This window comes from Pteropus alecto, unplaced genomic scaffold (genome assembly GCF_000325575.1).
Source record: "Pteropus alecto unplaced genomic scaffold, ASM32557v1 scaffold131, whole genome shotgun sequence".
In the NCBI taxonomy this organism is placed as follows: Eukaryota; Metazoa; Chordata; class Mammalia; order Chiroptera; family Pteropodidae; genus Pteropus; species Pteropus alecto.
In genome coordinates this window covers 1,986,321-2,007,079 of record NW_006434709.1, presented here as the reverse complement: position 1 = coordinate 2,007,079, position 20,759 = coordinate 1,986,321, and the positions used below count along the sequence as shown (strand labels likewise).

The window sequence follows — 20,759 nt, the reverse complement described above, 5'->3', positions numbered from 1 at the left end:
ATTTATGAATTGTTTATTTCTGGAATTTTCCATTTAATATTTTTGGACCACAGCTGACCATGGATAACTGAAGCAAAGGAAAGTGAAACTGCAGATAAGGGAGACTACTGTATTCTTTAAAAAAAAAAAAACACAAATATTGTTTATCACACTAACCAGTTTGAACTCCATGAGATGTTTAACTATTATTGTGGGTTGAATTGTGTCCCTTAAATTGATAAAAAGTCCTAACTCACCCTCTACCTCTATAACTATGAATGTGACCTTACTTGGAAATAGGATCTTTGCAGATGTATTAGTTAAGATGAGGTCATACTAGGTTAGGGTGGGCCCTAAATCCAATATGACTGATGTCCTTATAAGCAGGAAAAGCCAATGAGGACACACGCACAGGGAAGAGGACCATGTGAAGGTGAAGGCAAAGAATAGACTGATGCACCTAGAAGGCCAGTAAGGATACCAAGGACTGCTGGCAAGCTAAGAAGAGGGAAGGAAGAATTCTTCCACAGAGCCTTCGAAGGGAGCATGACCATGATGACTCCTTGATTCTGGAGTTCCATCCTCCAGAACTTAGAGAATAAATTTTGTTATTTTAAGCCATTCAACTTATGGTACTCTGATACAGCAGCCCTAGGAAATAAATACAACTATTTGCTCACCAAAGAGGAAAAAAAAAAGTTTTTATGGTGTGTGTATGGCTGTGAATGGGAGATGAAGTGGAAGCATATGCAAACAACTCTTGAGAAGCTTGATTCTAAATTATAGCAGAAATGTGGGGATATAAGGGATACAGGGTCAAGTGTGGTTTTGATTAAGACATACTAGAACATGCTTTTTAGTTGATAGGAATGATCCAGTGGAGAAGGAAAGACTAACACAGGACGAATAGAGCATATATTATACAATTCCATTTATAGAAAAATGTTGGGAACAGGGAAATCTATATAGATAGAAAGTAAACAAATAGTTGCTCAGGGTTGGGAGGGGAGAATGTGTAAAAGGAAAAGGATAGTGCTAATGAGAACATAGTTTCTTTGTGGGGTGATGAAAATATTCTAATATTGTGATATGTGACAGTTACATAACTTTATGAATATTCTTTGAAAACCTATTGAATTGTACACCTAAAATGAGTGGATTTTATGATACGTAAGCTATATATCTCAATGAAGTTGTATTAGAAAAAAAAATAAGCACAGAATCAAAGTACTTGAAAAGGCAAGAGAGGTGGGACTCCAAATTTAAGCGATTTCGCCTTTTACAGGAAGTCTCTTTCTTCCACTATAATCGGAGAAGGGGAAGGTGGGTGAATTTTACGTAGGTTTGGTGATTGAAAGCTGAGGGATTCCTGTATGACAGCTTATATTTTCTAAGGGAAGCATAAGGATGGCAGCTTGGAGTGATGACAGAGAAAAGAGTGAGGAATATTTGAATGGATAGGAGGGAGAATGAAACTTATCAAAGAATGGGAAATCAAACTTACTAGAGAAATAATTTTGCAAAAATAGCACCATGTACTCATCTAATGTGTGTGACCATTAATTAGAAGAGAAACCAGTTGACTCAGTTTTTGTCTAGCAACATTCAGTTACTTCAGAGTAGGCAGAAAAACTATCTATGTTCAATCAGTACTGAGGTTTGCCTAGCAAGTACAACACAGGTAGAGAGGCAAAAGGAGTGGAGGTAATTACAATCATGGCTGTTACACTTCATAACACCTGAGAGTACCTACCAATCACACACCACAAATTTTACAGAAGCTGAGATGTAAACTTGGGAAGATTAAATCAAATCACTTACTCAAAGTTGCACCTATCATATGATGGTTATCAAGATTCAAATTCATCTCTGGCTAACTCCAGAGGCCCATTGCTATGTGACTCTAGTTCATCCTAAGTATGCATTTAATGTTTATATAGCAGGGATCTATACTCCATAATCTCAAATGAAAAACATGAATTTCAAGCCCACCCAAAGCCTGAAACCATCTTCCCAAATAGCACAAAACACTACAATCCTATATATAAACTCTCCAAGGAACTCAACTAATTGTGGCTTATCAGCCCATTATATGAAGTATTTTTCTACCTCTCCTAAATATTTTACTGTGATTAACAGTAAAGCTTTCAGAACCAACTATACACTCCAAGTTTTTATTTTCTCATCTCACAGGGAAAAAATCTTGTAATTGGTAGATGAGACACATACATGGCAGAGGTTTTATCTTTTTGCCTCTCAACATGCTTTACCATTTCTGGCTCTTCTTCTAATATGTGGGATCTTTTTCCTGATCTCTTTATAGGTTTTTCTACTTTCTTGGAAGACATTTTCACTTAATGAGGAAGATAATACCTATACTTCATAATACATTTAAATAATCTGACCACAAGATACAATGTTACTACTGTGTGAACACTGAGATTCAACTGCATTCTACATTTTCTTGCTTGTACTTGTAAGCCATGTAAACATTTTCAGGGCATATTTTTTATAAAGTAAATTTTGGGCAAAATGGTTACAGTAGTTATAGCACATATCTGGATAGAAACAGTTCATGGTGAGGAATAATCAGACATTAGCTCCAATGTAAGTAGACACAGGAACTAGAAAAAACAAAAGAGTATGACACTATTTGGCATAACTGCAAACTGATGTATTTTTTAAAAACCCCAGCAAGAAATGGCACAATAACTGATGCTCATACATTTGACCTAAAGCCACCAAGAAATAATATAATATCGATTTCAATTACTCCATTTACTAAAGTAAGAAAAGCCTTTCTAAAATACATTTCATACTATCAAAAACTTTTAATGCTTCATTCTAAGGCACCCTTACACACAGAAGTACAGTGTTTCTGTATTTATCATTGGCAAATAATAGTTACAACAGAGGCAATACAATAAAATCCAAGGTAAATGGATACTCCAAGTGTATACTCTAAGATTAGTGTGCCCACCACTCACTCCTATATTTTTGGAAGTGTGATAGCTCTGAATTTAATTATTTCAAACCTTGAGTTAGCACACTACTTGAATTTGTAATATATTCACAAGGTTCAAACAATATAATGCTGTGAGAAGCTTCCCACTCTGTCCCCAATCTGCCTAACTCTCATTACCTACCCCTAAACAGGAAACCCTGCAACAAGTTTCTTGTTTATGAGCAAAACACACACACACAAACACACACGTGCATGCGCATGTCACCCAAATATATGCTCCCTTCCTTTTTATACAAATAAGCTTTTTCACTTAACAATATCATGGAAATCTTTCCATAATCCGTACTTACTGAGCTTCCTCATTCTTTTTAAAAAAACAATGGCACAGTATTACATAGTATGGAGGACACACCAAAGATTTTAACTAGCTGTCACATGAAATATGAGCTTTTCTTTCTTTATATACCCTACTCTCACCTCTCATTTGACAAACTGCAGTCCTTTCTTTTTTCTGCAAAAACCAGAAATTTCAAGTTCATGCAAATTGGTGTTCAGTAAATATTTGTTGAATAAAAGAACCGATGAGACAGTTTTGAATACATTAATAATTTAAAAAGTCCCCATCCATTGGAGCATTTTATTAGCTACATTAAATTATCATGGGAATATAAAACAGGGAGATAATGAATTAAATATATAAATGAGATTTTCAATATCTATCTTTGGCTGACAATTTAAACATTTTCCTTTTCTATATTCTGAAAACACTTTATGAGTACTTTGCATGCATAGATGCTAAATAAAAGTTGACTAAATGACCAAATAGGAAAAAGAACATATCCTTTAGTAAGGGTGTTAATTATCAGTGAAAGGAACAAATGGCAGATGAAAGATTTACAATGAAAACAAAATGAATATTTTTATTCTTTACTCTTGAAGCAGTGCACATGCACTTTTTATTGAGCTCACCCATTTGTTGAAAAAGGAGACAAAGCCATATCCCTTAGACTTTCCTGTTGCCATGTCTTTTACCACTCTGGCATCTCTGAAATCAGAAACAATCAGAAGTTTAGGTTTGTAAACTCTCCTCTGGGTATCAAGTGAGAATTTCATACACAACTCATTTTCATGTTTCATCTTCATTAAAATAAACCTTTAACGCAAATTCACCTTTTATTCTATAAAACTTATGTATTAGCAAATGAGGCTTAATTTTATGAACATGCAAATCAATAACTTCTTAAATATGTATGTATATATCATACAGAAATTGCCTCCCACTTCAAAAAGTTTTAAGCTTTTAAATATTAAGCATGGTGAAGGCAGCTATTCACATGAATTACTTAACCACTTATAGGGTTCACAGGCACATGAGATGAATGGCTTTCTTTAACCATGCAATTTATAATTTGCTATTTGATACCATATACTACCTAATCATTAAAAAATTAAAATAGAAAACTGGAAACTAAGAGAATAAAAAAAGTTGTATATTTCCTAAATTAATTAAATTATTTTTATTTTCTCAGATCAATTCATACCCCCCTTTTGGACTATGGGCAAATTTTGAGAACTTGACATTTTCAGAAATGTTAAATCATTGAAGAAAAATACTAGACACACACTTTAGTTTTAAACTATATATGAAAGGATTTTATACTAAATTTTAAAACAGCAATCATATAAGATTGATTGGAAACTACAAGATATAAAAGCAAAATTTTAAAAAGTCAGAAAGTAAAAAAGCACGCCAACATTTATCCACTGTGAACCGTAGCTTGTAGTTAGCCAGGGCAATTCTGTCCATTCTTCAGAGATACTCTGCAAAATAACCAGAGCCCTATTATTTGAGATTGAGTAAAAAACCCAGCCATGATAGCTAAAACTCCATACCTCAAAAAATTGGACTCATATTGTGCTTCACAGGCAATCTGCTTTTAAGTTAGCCAGGTATGTCACAATGCTTGTTCTCTCAGGACACATGAACAAAACAGGCACTTTCACAACAAAAACCCAAGTCAGAAAGCCATGCAATATAATTTTATATTAAAGTATACATAAGCATATTTTGATTAATTTAGGAGTGATTTATTAATTGTTTAGAGTCAAAATGGCAAAGAGGTAGTGGTGAAAAGGGAAAACTAATGCAAGTCACTTCTTAATATGTAAAAATACTTATTAAATTATCTGTATGGTACACATGCATTTAATTTGGTAGCTGATTCACTTCTATACCAATATTTGTTAGACTACCCTAAACTCAAGGAATAGGAAGAGTTTACTGTATTAATTTGGGAAAGAAAATACTACATTTTTATACTAAATATTTTAATAGATCACCATTTACTGCACATCTATAAGTCAAAAACACTATTGTAAGATCTCTACTGAGAAAATCTGACTATCATGAAAACCTTTCAATATATGGTTATCAACTTATTTCCTTTAACAAAAAAATTAGGAAATGATGCTACCCAACTGAAAATAGTTCTTTTAAATTTAGGAACACTAACTCCTTGGGTAGCCTAAAGCTTAGACATTATACATTACCTCAACTGAAAATTATAAAACTTAAGGAAAGGCCTTACCCAAGAAAAACTAATATGTACATCAATAATCATGGTTGACCATAATGAAATCTACAGACTAAAATTATGATACCAACATATTTAACAAAAAGAAATTATTGATCCATGATTAAAGTCTCAAAATTACTAAAATTTGAATATTATTTAACTTAAACTCACTGATTGTTAAATAATTTTTTACTAAAACCAAACTAAAATTCTGATGTTTTCAGAAAAGTTACTTCAATTAAATTTAGAGCATTTAATAAATAGCTACTTAATCTGTTAAAGTGTTAGAAAAATTTCTTCCTAAAGTTGTTTCAGAAAATGTTAGCCTGGAAATATGTTTAATTCTTACTTATTCCTGAAAGGGTTCTCTAAGCAAGCAGCAGCAAATATCTAGATCAGTGTTCTTTAATCCTTCTTTAATCTTTTTATGGACCTGTGACTACTCTGAAAATAGCATAAACTCACAAAAGTACTTCCTACCAAAAGGAAAACAAAATTTTGTATACAGAGATTTTATAGAGACTTTGGGAGGCTAAAGGTTAAGACCTTCCAGTCTAGATATTTGAAAGCAAGCTAACCAGCATCAAAACCCTAAAACAGATTAAAAGGAACAATCAAGAAGTTAGAACTTTACTTATTTTCCTAGTCCGTTCTCACAAAGAAAAATGTCACCTGGCAGAAGAATCCATTTATAAACCCTAATCTCACAACTGCCATTAAAGTTGGCCCCTTACTATGCTTACTTATCCTCCTACCAATGAACTACAACTTTTCAAATGAAAACTCTGCCAAAATTCATCACCAACACCATTGGCATTTACTTTGCAGTCTTTTCACCTCATCTCTACAGTTGGTTTGTTCATCAAACCAAATGAAAGCTAGTGTTTCCTTTTTACTACTACTCTTCTAGCTGGAACAAAAATAATAAAGCAACCAGAAATCCTAAAAAAATGCTGTTTTCTAAATTCAATGATTACTTCTAAGAGAGTACTATAATCGAATTATTATTCTTATTTTATTATGGCATGTTTTTCAAAATATTAAAGTTCTTTTATGATGAGTACTATCTTGAGTGAGCTCTTTTCAAAGGCCTAAATTGTACGATTAATAGCAAATGCAAGCAAGACAGAGCTTCACAAAATACTAAAAGGCATTATTCTTATTCTTATTATTAAAGTTGCTGTTGTTAACAGTAACAACAAAAAGGTAGATACCTTGAGATTAACATTTAATAACTGCTTTTTAAGTTAATTTGTTAAAGTTTCTTTTTGTTAAAATATATTAACACAAAATGCATGGTATCATAGAAGTGCCCAAGGAGTCTAAATTCCTTAGTCATAGCACAAGCCTACTAAAGATCAAGACCAAGCTAGCAAGAAACTTGTATAACAATATGTCTAATAGTAAATTTATCTCTTAACAGCTAAGGCTTATTGAAAAAGGATTTTAAGATAACTGAAGACCAAAGATTTATTTATCAACAGGAAAACAATTTTTGGCTCTTAACTGTTTCAATAGTGTCTAAACAATGTAATACATTATATTCAAGTGTTAAAATTAATGTCCAAAATTCACAATAGATTTTCAAAGTATTTCTAAATAAGATTGTTTCTAATTAAAAGCATTTTACATTTATCTTCTGTTACTTACGATATTCTTCCAAAAGGCGCAAAAGCAGCTTTTATATCTTCAGTTGTAATTTCTGGACTGAGATCACCAACAAAGACATGGAAATGATCTTATAAGGGGAAGGAAGGGGAAGTGAAAAGAAAAACAAAATTTTAGAATTTAAAAAATACTAAAATCTATGCAATAAAGTATTCTTAAAATAATTTATGGATTATAGTAACATAAGCAAAACACTATCCTATATCTATATAAATCCTATCAATTTTAAATGTAATGAATCAAGGTGACAATACAGGAAAGATTCTCCTAAAGACTGCGATATATCTAACTGGAAACTGACAGTTACATTTCTACTTACAGCCATGTACTGGTCTAAGAAAATAAAATAATATATAACAAGTTTTGCAAAAAATATTAATGACTTAATTACCATCCTAATAGTAATTATTTACATTTATTCAGTTTACCACTATATTAAAGCTTTACAAATTAAATAGTGGTATTTTGAGTTATGTAGACTAGATTTGCCTCAGTTAAGACGATTTACTGAAGCTAGCTACATGATATACTTGGTTTAACCATATTTTGTGAAGAACAATCAAAGAAATACCTTGCATTGCAACAGTTTGATGTTAAAGTATTTGACAGTTTTCTCAAAAGCCAACAGTTTTGGTTGCCCAGACATTACACCATTCAGTTTATGTGAATCCATGTGCAAGTGAACTAAGACTGAAGGCAACAGAATGAAAACAGTAATCCCTTCGCTTTATATTAGAGCTATTAAAAAAAGCATTGGAGAGAAATAACGATCCCATATGCGAAGTTAAAAAAAAAAAGACAATGCTCAAGAAACACTTAAAATATACAAAATAGTTGGATCAACACTTTAAAACAGACATATATCAATTTGACAAAGTATATTTGGAAAGAAGTTACCCCTACTTGGCAGGCCTTAAGCAACACATTGGGTTGCCATTTGGGAAACACAGTTTCAGGAGCAACTCAAGCAATCAGAAGATCTGGATATGAAGCACAGATCGTGACCTCAAGGAAGCAGGGTATCTTGCCCTTTAGTTGGTGAAAGTATTTCTAAGGCATCAGCTGCTACCAAGAGGGTCAGAGAGCTTGAAATAGCACCAAAGTAGTGGACAAGCCACACTTAGTCAACACTGGGAAGAAGGGGGAAAAATATTGCCAGAGAGACAAATAGAAATACGACCTCCTCCCTCCCCACTCCCCCCAATATCAAACAAAAAAAGTTCAGGTGGTTAGTGAATACCCTTTCAAGAGATTTCATTTTATGTTTAAGAAGATACAATTACCTTGTGAACGCTGTGTGCTGACAACGGTACTACCTGATGACAAAGATTAGATTTGTTCTTAAATTTATTAACACAAACACATTCAATCATATCTTAGGATAACGATCAAAACATTACTGCAAACACGTATGATGTTTATATGTTTTACAATAAAACTACTGAGTACAATACAAATAAATGTTCAAAGAGTATAAAATATACTTACTGCTTGTATCTTTCTTTTGACTGCTGGGGGTTGTTGCCCAATTCACTTTGACTTCCTAAAAAAATTTTCTACATTTATATTCCATAAAAATAAAGCTCGAAATCAGACATTACAAGATTTGCATCTATAAACACATAGGAAGGTGTATGTTTGAGACAAAACATTCAAGGGGCTACCAATCCTGGTCAAGGTTTCAATACTTATTTTTAACTACACTTATGCAAATAATGTTAGCAAATCCTAATCTTACACACTTCTCTGTTAACATTCAACTAATCTTTCTTATCTAAAGTACCAGTGAATTTTTTCTTTTTATTCTTCCCCATTAGTACCGAACGTTCCCAGATGTTTTATCCAAGCTTGAGTAATTCAACAAATGTTTTAGTATTTACCATGTGCAATACACCATGAAAAAAACTGACATAAAGATGCCCTCTAAAAGATTTATCCCACCTTTTAAATATTAAAATGTGCTGTAAAGTGAGTACGCTTCTAAAAAGGAAACGAAATTATACAACTTAAATTTTCCAGCGCAAGTCACCTTCTTTAATTATGACAGCTTACCTTACCCATTATCTTCCGCCCATTCATAGCAGCTAGTGCTGCAGCGGCATGACGATGCTCATAAAACTCCACAAAACAATATGGATCGTTTCCAGCTGTCTGTTGAAGAAAAAACACAAGAGCCATTTTTTTTTTTGAGATTGTTGGGAAACATTTAATTGGCTACAGAAATCTGTGAGAACCAAAGACAACAGCCAATTTTAAGTTTTATACCCCTATTACCTTAAAATTATAATATCTCCATGGAGGGTACATTCCATGAGTAAATCTTTAGATAAGGAAGTATACATTTAAAAATGAACTATTTTTATAGAAAGCTATCTTCTTCAACAAGTTAGACTATACTACTGTATATAATTTCTTATTAATGACTAAGTATCCTAATTATGGATAAATGGATATATAGCTATATTCTCCCTAACAGCATATATTTTTTTCTTTAAGCTACAGAGGTTAAATTTGACTAGACTCCTATATCCTCAAGTCTTGGTGTTGGCTTTTAATGATTTTTCTGTCCCTTCCCTGTGATATTACTTTTTATAGCTATAAATGTACACATATCCTTGCTGCTTTTTACTTGCTAAGTAGCAGGAAATCTCAGCCAACATTCTCAAACCTATTTCTAAAATATAACTAAATAGGCTCTGAAAACTGAAGAGGTTGTCTGATAAGTAAAGTTTCAGAATTTGGATTTTCTGACATCAATTTTTTAACTGCTTAGTAGTCTTTAAAAAATGCTCTCCTCTTTTCTGCTGGTGTTCCAAGTTGTTGAGGTTTGAAGCCTGGATGTTTTATTGTAAATTAAAACATAAAAAATATCCAATATTTTACACCTATCAATGCCAAATACCAAATGACTTCACAGTCCATTTTTAAATTCTTCCTATAATCTCCTAAGCAGCATTGTTAAAATGAGAAGTCTAAAAGACTAGAATGATACAATAAAAAAATATGCCATTTTGTTTCAAGCACAATAGTTTTAAAAAGTCACTGCCAATGATTTTTAAAAATTTTGAAACTATTATTTTATTTTAAAAACATTAGCAAATACAAAAATATCTTTAAAATTGTATAATTCAAACTAACACTGCAGATACTACATTGATCAACTGATCTACTACAAAGATAAATTTTGACAGGCATCAGAAGGTGGTTAGAAAAAGTAGCTTAAATTTAAGAGTACAGCAATCAAATGAAAAAGAATATTCATTTTAGTTAATTGGTACCCAGAAAAAAACATACTTTTTAGATAAAAAGAATCTAAATATACACATTATTAGCCTTTATACTCCAGGAAGTATAAAATTCATAAATATGGACATCAGTCCAACAGTATAAACAGACTGGAATTTAGACTCTAATAATAATAATAAAAATAAGATGTTAATCCAAGCCTTGGAGTGATCAAAATCCAAAATTTATATAAATTGGCAAAGACTAAACTAACCTAGTCTTTTCTGTAGGTCAGGCAGCCATTAACAATTTGCCTAGTGACCTTTACCAGGGAAATATCTGGAATGACCACCTAGACAGGTAGAAGAAAATGGCAGCCTACAAACCAATGGAGAGGATTTATATTCAGATAGTTCAAATGGGGTTAATATCCCTGCTCTGCCTCATTTCTGCATATATTAAATGGGAATAAATGTATTTTTACAATGGTTTTGTTGAGCATTTGTGATAATGCATCAGAATTGAAATAACTAACAGGTAATAGCAGGAATAACTAACAGGAATAAAGATGGAGACCCGCATCAAGGAAAAATTGTTTTTAAGTTCTCCATCATTTTCCCAGTTCTCTTAACTTTCTCTATGGGTACAAGGATCTTCTTTATCCAAATTAAATGTGATAAGAAAACACTCAAGAAGAGTATAAAGGACAAAAACATTTGTTGAATCCATTTATATTATATGTAGATGACAGTGCCACATTAGAGAAAGGTTTGACATTTTAAAATCTAAGACAACAATCTAAAGCCAACTGGCTAAACAATTACTTTTTAAATACCAAGTTAAAAAAGAATTAAAGAGAAATATAATAGAAAAGAAAAGAGCAAATACACGAATACATGATTATCTTTCTTGAGGAAAATAAAGCAAAAGCTTACAGGAAGGAGAGACCATGGGATAAAAGGATTTGTCTTTAGCACTGTCTCTCCCACCAAAAAAAAAAATTTTAAGTTCTTTTTATACATATGATTCAGGGTTAACACCAATTAGATGATGAATTCAATGTTTTTTTCCTAAAGGTCTGAATGCAAATTGCCACAATGTAAGAAAAACTTGAATCAAGTTAAAAACGTTTTCAGTTTCAAATGTCTATTATTTTTGACCCAATTTCCCAATCTAATTGCAATAACTGAATTTCTAGATTAGCCAATCAACTGATAACCACATGTAAATTTTTTTTTTAATTAAAAAAAAATTTTTTTTTTATTCTAATATAGAGGGATGTGGAACAGGTCCAAAACATCCACAGCTGGCTGGGAAAAAGAGGCAAGCCATGGCTGTGCCTGTTTGATACAGACACATGAAGACCCCCGAAATCAATGAGGCCTCCCAGCCGGGCTCTCAAGGCCTATAAAGGCCTTTCTCTTCTGCGCCCTACATGCCTGGGCCTACCTCAGTCTCCTCAGCCCTCAAATTTCCTGGCCTCAGGAGGAAAGGGACTGTGTCTGGCAGCATGGCTGCTGCAGGGGATTTGGGTTCTCGCCTTCTGAGGTGCTGGCCAGGTCTAAGAAAATACTACCTGACCCTGTGGCCCCAGGTCCCAGTTCCTGGCTGCCCCAGCCTGGCTAGGCAGTGGGTTTGAAAGCAGCCACGGTCCCAAGAGCAGTGCATTTGCTGGTGGTCAAACAGACTGTCCAGGGTGAGGGTGGGGGAAGGGGAGAATGGGCCGCCTGTGTTGGATCAGGCAAGTGAGTTTCATGGCTGTGTAGAGGGGGTAAGGACGATGGTCAAAAGGGAGAAAGGAGGGCGGTAGAACTGGCAGCAAGAGAGTATGGAAATGTGGAGGAGGAAGGGAATGGGCTAACTGGAGGCTGAAAAAGGTGGAAGGGTCTGGGAGTGGACCTGGAAGCTGAGAGTAGAATAAAAAAGAAATGAGACATCTAGAAAAAGAGTGAGGTTGCTGTCTCATAGGAAGATACAGCAGAGGAAAGGAGGAGAGTCACCTGTAAAATTCTGATGCCTCAATGCACCTTAAAATAAGAGTCAATATGTAGTTCTCATCTGCTCTAGAAATGATTAGTTCTATTTGCTTCTTCCTTTATTTAGTAAAACAAATTAAACTCAGTGGCCAAAACTGATTCACTACAAATTCACTAAATTCAGACTGTATAAACTAATTAAGAGTTCCTGGAAGTAATGGATTTAAATAATTTATATAAAAAAGAAGAAAGTTAACTTAAGTAAAATACCCTTACATCCATAATCATTTTGCAGTTTTTACAAGGTCCAATCTGGCTAAAGAGCTGGAGAATTAGAGCTTCTGTCACATCTCTGGAAAGGTTACCAACATATCTGAAACACAAAGGAAAACAATTTACCATTTTAAATTTGCTTCTTTTGCATCTAAAGTTGCTTACTGAAAAATAAATTTTGGAATAGGCAGATCTTTGCCTTAAACTACATTACTTGGGAATAGCTTATAAAAGTTTGCCAAAAACTCCAGAATCTCTTTCAAAACAGATATAAAATATGTAACTTTCAAGTCTATTAGACACTGCTAGTAGAAGGGAAGCTAATGTGTGTGTGTGCGCGCAAATTAAAACCTGTTGTTTATTTCCAGGTTCCTAGGCTTATCTTAGAAAGATATGCTTTAAAATCTCCCAAATGATCATTAGGTATATATATATAAATCACTTTATAAAATCAATCCTGGGAAGCTTTGCAATTATTTCTACCTCTACAGTATTACTGAGAACATTAAAATTTCCTCAATTTTTAATTACACGATTCCCCTAATACTGTTCAATTTAGGTATACTTAGTTTTACACAATAAACATATTTTTGAAAAATAAAGGGTAAATCACTTATAAAATGGTATACATACTCACAAAGGGATAGAAAATCTTTTAATGAATATCAACGATCAGTGGATGTGAAGAGAGAGTAGAAAGATTGCAGGATATACTTTTAGCAGATGATATGAATTGGTGACTAACAAACTTAATTAGTGTAGTGTATTACAAGACCATATGACTGGGATCATTTTTATCTAAATGGTTTATAAATAAATTTTCAAAATGGAATTTTGAAACAAGATTACTTCTAGATATGTTAGAGGTTTATCACTTCTGAAATCAGAAAATGTAGTCTCTGAACAAAAGTTTTTCATTCTTCTGCCAAGAATCCTTCAAAAAATGCATGATGAAAGCTATAGTCTCTTTCCCCAGAAAAATAAACATCTGTATATGCCAGAAAGCACAGATCCAATTTCTTCCTTCCATTTACCCATTTAACAAACATACACTGATTACTATGAAGGCACTCAGATAGGTTAAAATGGCAAAGGGAGAAGTGCTGAACAATGAACGACATTTAAAGATCAGGTAGAATAATAACTCAAAAAAGCAACAGCAACATCTACCCAACAGTAATTTTTCCAGTATTGGAGGTTATTATTACTCCAAGTCCTTATTCTGAAAATCAGTAATTAAAGGGAAAGAATTAAGCATTTATTTTGCTTTTTTGAGTAGAACTCCAGTATAGTAAAATCTAATAGCTATGGTTGATGCGGGAAGAGCTCTCCTTTACAGAAAATGCTAGTTAATAAATGTAGACAGATCATATTAAATAAACTATGTGTAAGCTCTATGGGTATTATACTGTGTGGGTATTTGCAGGGTGCTAGTTATCACAAAGATTACTTAACAACTGGAAAGAGAAAACCTTTTGACCCAGTGATCAAACTTTAGGTCACTTTATAGACGGACAATGAGACATACTGTATACAATATGAACTATCAAATTTTACCTATGAAGTGGTCTAATTAAAAAGGTCTAACTTGACTTTAGTCAATCTTAAATTTGGATTACAGACTATTGGATATATAAAACAATTATACAAATCCAGATGTGGGATATTATATAAGGCCACTTGTTTGATATATTCAAATATTATTGTTCTAAAAAAAGTTTAAAAAGGAAGGACTGTTCTTGATTAAAAGAAACTTAAAAGACACTAACAAAAAATACAATAAATAATCCTTGACTGGATCTTGGATTGAGGCGGGAGATTGCTTTTTCTTATAAAACTTATATTAATATATGTAGAAGGAATGAAGGAAATCACCATTAAAAACCACAATAATATTTGCTACTGGCAAAATCCACCCATGGATGTTTTATAATTGATAAAACTTTAAGGAGAAATAGGATATGTGTAGAGCCTCAAAGGATTTCCTGGAGAGTTTTTATGGGTTATTGATTATTGATTTTAACCAACAAATTGGTTGTTTTATCATATGTCCACAAAATCTTTAACACACTTCCCTCTATGAAGTGGAGTTTAATTTCTCTCTCCTTGAGAAGAGTGGGCTAGTGTTGGTGATTTAATTCTAATAAACTATATTGAGAAAAAAGAAGTCACTGTACAGTGGAGAAACAATACCCTTCAAAAGTGCCATGGTCATGAAAGGTATCTCCTCATATAAAAGGAGAGTAAAGAGACATGACTAAATAAAGTGGTATCTTGGAATGGATCCTGGAACAGAAAAAAGACATTAGTGGAAAAACTGGAGAAACTAGAATAAAGCTTGTAGTCAACAGTATTGTATTGTGCTAATTTCTTAGTTTTGATAAGTATACCATGGTTATGTAGAATGTTAAAAATTAAGGGAAGCTGGATGAAGGTTATGTGAGAACTCTGTACTATCTCTATAACTTTGTGTTCTCACCTGACTCTTGTATCTGTAAGAAATTCTCAGGATTGCAATGTCTAAATGAAAAAAAAAATAGCTCATCTGAAAATTTAATTCTAACATCTATGTCTTTGTTAAAGCTAGATAATCTAGTGACAAGTAGACAGTATTTAGGAAACCTGAATTCCATCATTTACTCTTTGCAAAATCATCTAAGATTTTCTGAGAAATATTTTCTGAGTGATATTACCTAGTTTGAAGGCAGGTAATTAAAAAAAATAATAAACTACTTAAAAAAGCTTTATAGTTTGTACTGCCTTTACATTTATTTATTTGATGTGGCCTGTTGCACACTGTAAGCTCCAGGAGTCTCTACCAATTAACTCTACACACAGCTGTTCAGAGAAATGCTCTTCAGGGGAAGTTACACAAACAACTTGCTCTCAGCCTTAGACACCATTACAATAAACTACAAGTAACATATATAACATTTCCATATCAAAGAAATGCAAAGACAAAAATCTCCTTTTCTTCCTTGTACAAATAAGAATAATCCATTACATCAGTCTTTTTACCAATAAGTTAAACATCAATACCTATCTCAAATTTTTAGAAACAATGTTATTACTTTTCGAGTCTACTTGCTAAATAAATACTAGTTTGAGACAGAAAGCCCAAATTTGAAATCTGCAGCCCCTTTTACATATACTCGATACTTTCGATGAAAAAAAAAAAGTTTGTAGAATGCTATATATTTTACAAATTCTCATTTTTATATGTTTCTTTAGTTGTTTCATTATTTTGTCACATAATATTCAGTTTCTGAAGCCAAAAGATTTCCTATTAATGTATGAATTTAAGTTACATGGGTAGAGGACTATCTTTTTCTTTTTGGCTGCCAAATATCTTCCTTCCTATTTTTAGAGAAATCCTCATCCTAAGGCAGAGCTTGACTCCTCTACAGAAGGTGAAAAGCCTAGATAAGGTTGTGTAGTCTATCCTGCATGTAATCTAGGTTAAGTCAACTAGAGATACCAGTCCTGAACCTAGAAGAAAAGACAGGGCTTAAAGAAGCAGAAATTAAAGAGAATCTATTTTGGTGTCAAATGAGAATGGAGTCCCATGTCCAGTGAAAGCTGTGGTATTTGGTTCTTAGTGGATGCGGTAGTAGTAGACAATCCTTTCTGAGATTGTCTGCGACTTGATTAGGACTGTGGTCTGACTTCTCTTTCCTGAACATTTTCTAAGCCATGTTTCATAACTTTCCTGCAAATTCTGGGAGTGTCCAATATCTTTTTAACAATTCCTTTCATGGTCAAATTTTTTTGCTGCTTGCATTTAAGAAAAATCCTGATTGATACAAAAATTGATACTTGGTATAATTGTAAGCCAAGGTTCTCTGTCATAATGTCTGTTGGACTACTAACAAAAATGTAATTTTCTTACATTTTTATAGGTTTTATTAAAAAAAATTTTTTTTGGAATAACATTAAAATATCCCCTTTGAGCTGTTTCACTGACTTCTTAACAGCGTAGATTGAAGTTTCCATGTTATATCACCTCTGAGATCAGGTACCAATCTTGTGCAGAACAGAAAGTAAAGACAGAAGTAGAAGAGAATTACTGTTAAAGCAAACAGATGTCAATGAACTAAAAAATGTCTTCCTCAGGCAACTGGATAAATGAATAGGAACTGTATACTACTTAAAAACATTGTATCAATGTAATCTCTTTAATATAAAAATTATATCATGGTTATGTAAGAGAATGCTCTTGTTCTTGCGAAATACGTGGTAGTTAGGCCTGAAGTATCATATACTGTTTTTGCAAACAGTTCAGCAAAAAACAAAATCAAAAACAAAAAAACCCCACAAAACCATAAAAAACAAAAGAACCCCACACATACACGCACACAAATAAGGCAAATCTGGCTATGAGCAATTGGTAAAATCACATGAAAATTACCTAACTCTTCAATGTATTACTTTTCTTAGTTTCCTGTAAGTTTTTAATTTTTCAAAATAAAAAGCTACTTGAGAATATTTAATGGAAAAATTCACCAATGTTACTAATGAAAACTTGGCAGTTCTGCCTGGGATAGGATTTTATATCAATTTAGTGCACATTTTTGAAGCTGATAACTAAGTTCAAACAGTTATAAAGTTGGAATCAAAAACATTTAAAATATTCATTTATATTAGTACGGCTCCAGAAAATTTAACTTAAAGAAAACATTTACAAAGCAGAATGCTGTACTAGGTTTTTCTGAGCCACAATCATTATAAAAAAATGCAGAATTTGATGAAGTCTCTGTGAAAATCTGAATGAAAATCTGAATAAAAAACATGAATAGGTTTTTATCTAATGATAAATCTGAGATTTTAATTTTTATTCATACTATATATCTACTGTCTAGACCCCTGCCTAGAACACTGTAGGTGCTTTATAAATATTTGTTAAAGAGATATTTTTGAATATTTGCAATTTGCTAGAAAATTATCCCATTTTGTCTGAGTTACTGTAGTTCAGGGGGGAAATGATGCATGTCTTTTACTAATTATGAAATTATGAAGAACAGTAAATGCTTATATGTGTATAGGCATACACATACATATTATACACCAGCAACATAATTGTAATATTAAACTGTCTACTCTTCACAAAGGATAGTCTGTTGCACGATAGCTGAAACCCTTATGTTATTAACTAGTATCACCTTCATTTGGACATCAGACCATACACATAAATCAGCCTAAACAAACATATCTAATACCAAGCATGAAGAAATCCTAAATGATTCATGCTCTCAAGAATGTTCTCATTTTTACTTATATTTTGCAAAGCACACATTTTAAGTGACTGGTATTACACACTGTAAATAAACCTACTTAAGTTGACTTCATTCTCACATCCCATATCCATCCAATTCACTGGTAATTGCTGTTGCTCTATTTTTGAAACATTTCCAGAATCAAACCACTTTTCACAATATATTTCCAAAGTACTCCTGACAAGAAACTGAATGCCGGCAATCTCTACCTTAACAAGGTGATGTTGAACACTAATTTGTGGCAAATGAAGGCATTTTCTCTGAGCCATTTAGGTATACAGGTGATAATTGAGATTCAGACTCTATCTTACCCTCAGGAATGAGTAAAATCTTGATTCGCTGCTTGAAATTGTACCAGTTTTTAAAATAAATTTATTGGTCACTTGCTGAGAACCAGACACTGTGCTAAGAATGTGTTAAAAGTCTCTGACTGCCAGGGTAATTAAAACGTTTTATATTAAAAGTAAAAACACTGCTAGAAAAACTTAGGGATTAACATCTATTCATTTAATCAAGACTGATCTGATTGGAAGAATGGGAGTTTTGGCTGAAGGAGGTAAAGCAAAAGAGGAGATAGCAGGACACGTCAGAGCTTGGACTACTTTGGGAAAGAGGTTCTTGGATGAGGTGTTCTAGTGAAGGATATAAGGCAAAATTAGTCATAAGTGTAAGAGCTGAGGGCCGTGGAGTTGCAGGAAGATGAACAAAAAGGTATATGACCTTGGGTGAATCATTAAACTCTAAGCTTAGAGCTTTTCCTCAGCTGCAAAATGCACCCATTTACCACAGAGGTCTGATGAGGATTAAATAAGCACATAGAGCATTTAACACAGAACCTGGCAAATCATAAGCACTCAGTAAGTTATCTGTTGAACAAAACTTCCTTCATTACTTCTCTTGCAATGGTTGGTGTCCTGTCCCCAAGCTAGTATTATTTAACTACCTTCTTTTGTAGACTGGCCTGAGAAAGCTGAAGTTGCCTTCATTATTTAATATTCCCAAACCAATATGCTAAAAAGGTTAAGTTCCCAGAATTTCTGGCAGTTTCTGAAATTAAAAATTTTGAAATAATATAAGAACTTTAAATCTAAAGACATAAAAGATGAGCAGGGCTTAACCCAATATCTGCTGACTATCATACTTTTAGCAAAGAGACGTGAGGAAAAAAAGATTTCCATAAACTCTATGAGGCTGTTTTTTTTAGGGAGCATTTATCTACAGATATAATCTTTCAAAAAAAAAAGATCACCCACTTTTTGCTGCATTCTATTAAAAAGATACTTAACTAACATTATCAGATAAACTAGCGAAAAGTTTACTAATGTATTAAGAAAGCCAGTGTGACTATATTTCTCATATGAGTTACAAAACGGAAACTTTGGTGAAAATAATTGATTACATTGTACTTCCAAACAACTGTAGAATCTAGAGTTACAAATAGAAACCTAAAATTGTATTTTTAACGGATAGATTTCTCACACTGCCAGTATTTTAAGAATAAAAACAAATAGCTACGTCAAAAACCTCTTTTCCAGAAAAGTAACAAAGGCAGGATCACTGCATCCAATGATACTTTTAAAAACAAAGGAGAGGATGCTGTGCGGGAAGATACACGACAAAGAAAATATCCCAAGTTGAGATCATTAAGCACTAACTCTAAAAATTCCCAGGTGACTTAAATATGTTAAAGTATTTATCAACTGTTGCTTCATAAAAGCTGTCCGCTCCTTCAGCAACATGTCAATCACAAAAGTAGCAAGCGATTACAGAAATGCATTATATCCACTTCCCTTCAGCTGATATATACCTCCAGGTGAGACTTCCATTTTTCAAAAGTAGTTTCAAAATCCTTAGGGTATCCGGTTTTAGGCTCTATTTAGGTCGGTGGGAGGCGGTGCCACAGAAGGAAAGCCAAAACGGTTAAAAAAGATATTTGGCTTTTTTTTTCAGTTGGCAACTGCGAGAATAAAGTTTAAATTCACTGAAAATATGTACAAGCAGCCTCAACAGAAAAATTTCTACTAATGACAAGAAAATGAAAGTTTCGGGAGGAAATCAAAGTAAATGAAAGGGAGTCGGCTGTAAAGATCAAGAGGTTAATCAAGAAGGGGGGGCGGGAAAAAAAGAAGGAAAGCATGGGACAAAAAGGTTAGCTGAGCTCTAAAAAGAGGTTTGAATGAAAAAGCCTTCCCCAGGCCTGAGACGGCAGAGGGCCCATGGCGAGGCCAAAGGCCACGTAGTGATGTACTTAAGGTGAAAAGATTAATTTCGAAGGTTGAGGCCCCACAACCCGAACCTCATCCTCTCGCAGCCTGGATTTCGGTCCCTAAGCATCCAGGTGTGCACGAAAGAGAGGAACCGTGATGTCGCGGCGCCCACGGAGGACAATAGGCTGGGGAGCGGCGATGGGCCGAGGCCTCCCTCCGGGACGACCACCATCCCGCCCCACTCATCGCTGCCCCAGACTCACAGAGTCTTGGGCATCTCGTCCTCCATGGCTGCTGCAGTTGCGGCGGCGCCTCTGGGTCCAGCTCCCTAACCTTTACTGCCTCCCAAATCGTTTGAGCAACTATGGCAGTAGAATAGCGGGGTTTCTCGGCTGACCCGAGGTTACTCCGCCTCCTTCTTCGGCTGCAATTATACTAGAGCGCCCGGCCCAGCACGAACAATGAAGCCCCAATACAAGATGGCGGCGAGCCGGGAGCCTAGGAGCAGCCAGCGAAGTGACCCGGACCGCGCAGGCGCAGAATAATCGTGCACTTTCAACCTCCCGGCCGCCAGGGTACACCTCAATCCATAGGTTCACTTGTTGCGCAGCCGCTCT

The 20,759-nt window shown here is 33.9% G+C and overlaps 1 protein-coding gene across 13 annotated transcripts in view; it reads right to left on the bottom strand.

The window, feature by feature from the left end:
* The window catches only part of TIA1 (TIA1 cytotoxic granule associated RNA binding protein), a 28,865-nt gene extending 8,108 nt beyond the window's left edge, over nucleotides 1-20,757 (bottom strand). The window contains exons 1-9 of one of the 13 annotated variants that reach the window (XR_003045621.1): nucleotides 20,406-20,680; nucleotides 12,660-12,762; nucleotides 9,241-9,339; nucleotides 8,677-8,731; nucleotides 8,472-8,504; nucleotides 7,760-7,878; nucleotides 7,171-7,258; nucleotides 4,700-4,765; nucleotides 3,972-3,989 (exon numbers count right to left, since the gene is read on the bottom strand). Coding sequence is in view for 11 of the 13 variants with exons in the window: in XM_025045081.1 (XP_024900849.1) it covers nucleotides 7,202-7,258; nucleotides 7,760-7,878; nucleotides 8,472-8,504; nucleotides 8,677-8,731; nucleotides 9,241-9,339; nucleotides 12,660-12,762; nucleotides 20,406-20,431 (492 nt within the window). In the remaining 2 variants the exon portion in view is untranslated. Of the gene's footprint in view, nucleotides 1-3,871; nucleotides 3,990-4,699; nucleotides 4,766-4,837; nucleotides 4,942-7,170; nucleotides 7,259-7,759; nucleotides 7,879-8,471; nucleotides 8,505-8,676; nucleotides 8,732-9,240; nucleotides 9,340-12,659; nucleotides 12,763-19,742; nucleotides 19,821-20,405 lie in introns of those variants that run through there. The other 12 variants (XR_003045620.1, XM_025045083.1, XM_025045081.1 and 9 more) reach the window with 12 other exon arrangements.
* Nucleotides 20,758-20,759: the final 2 nt, after the last annotated feature.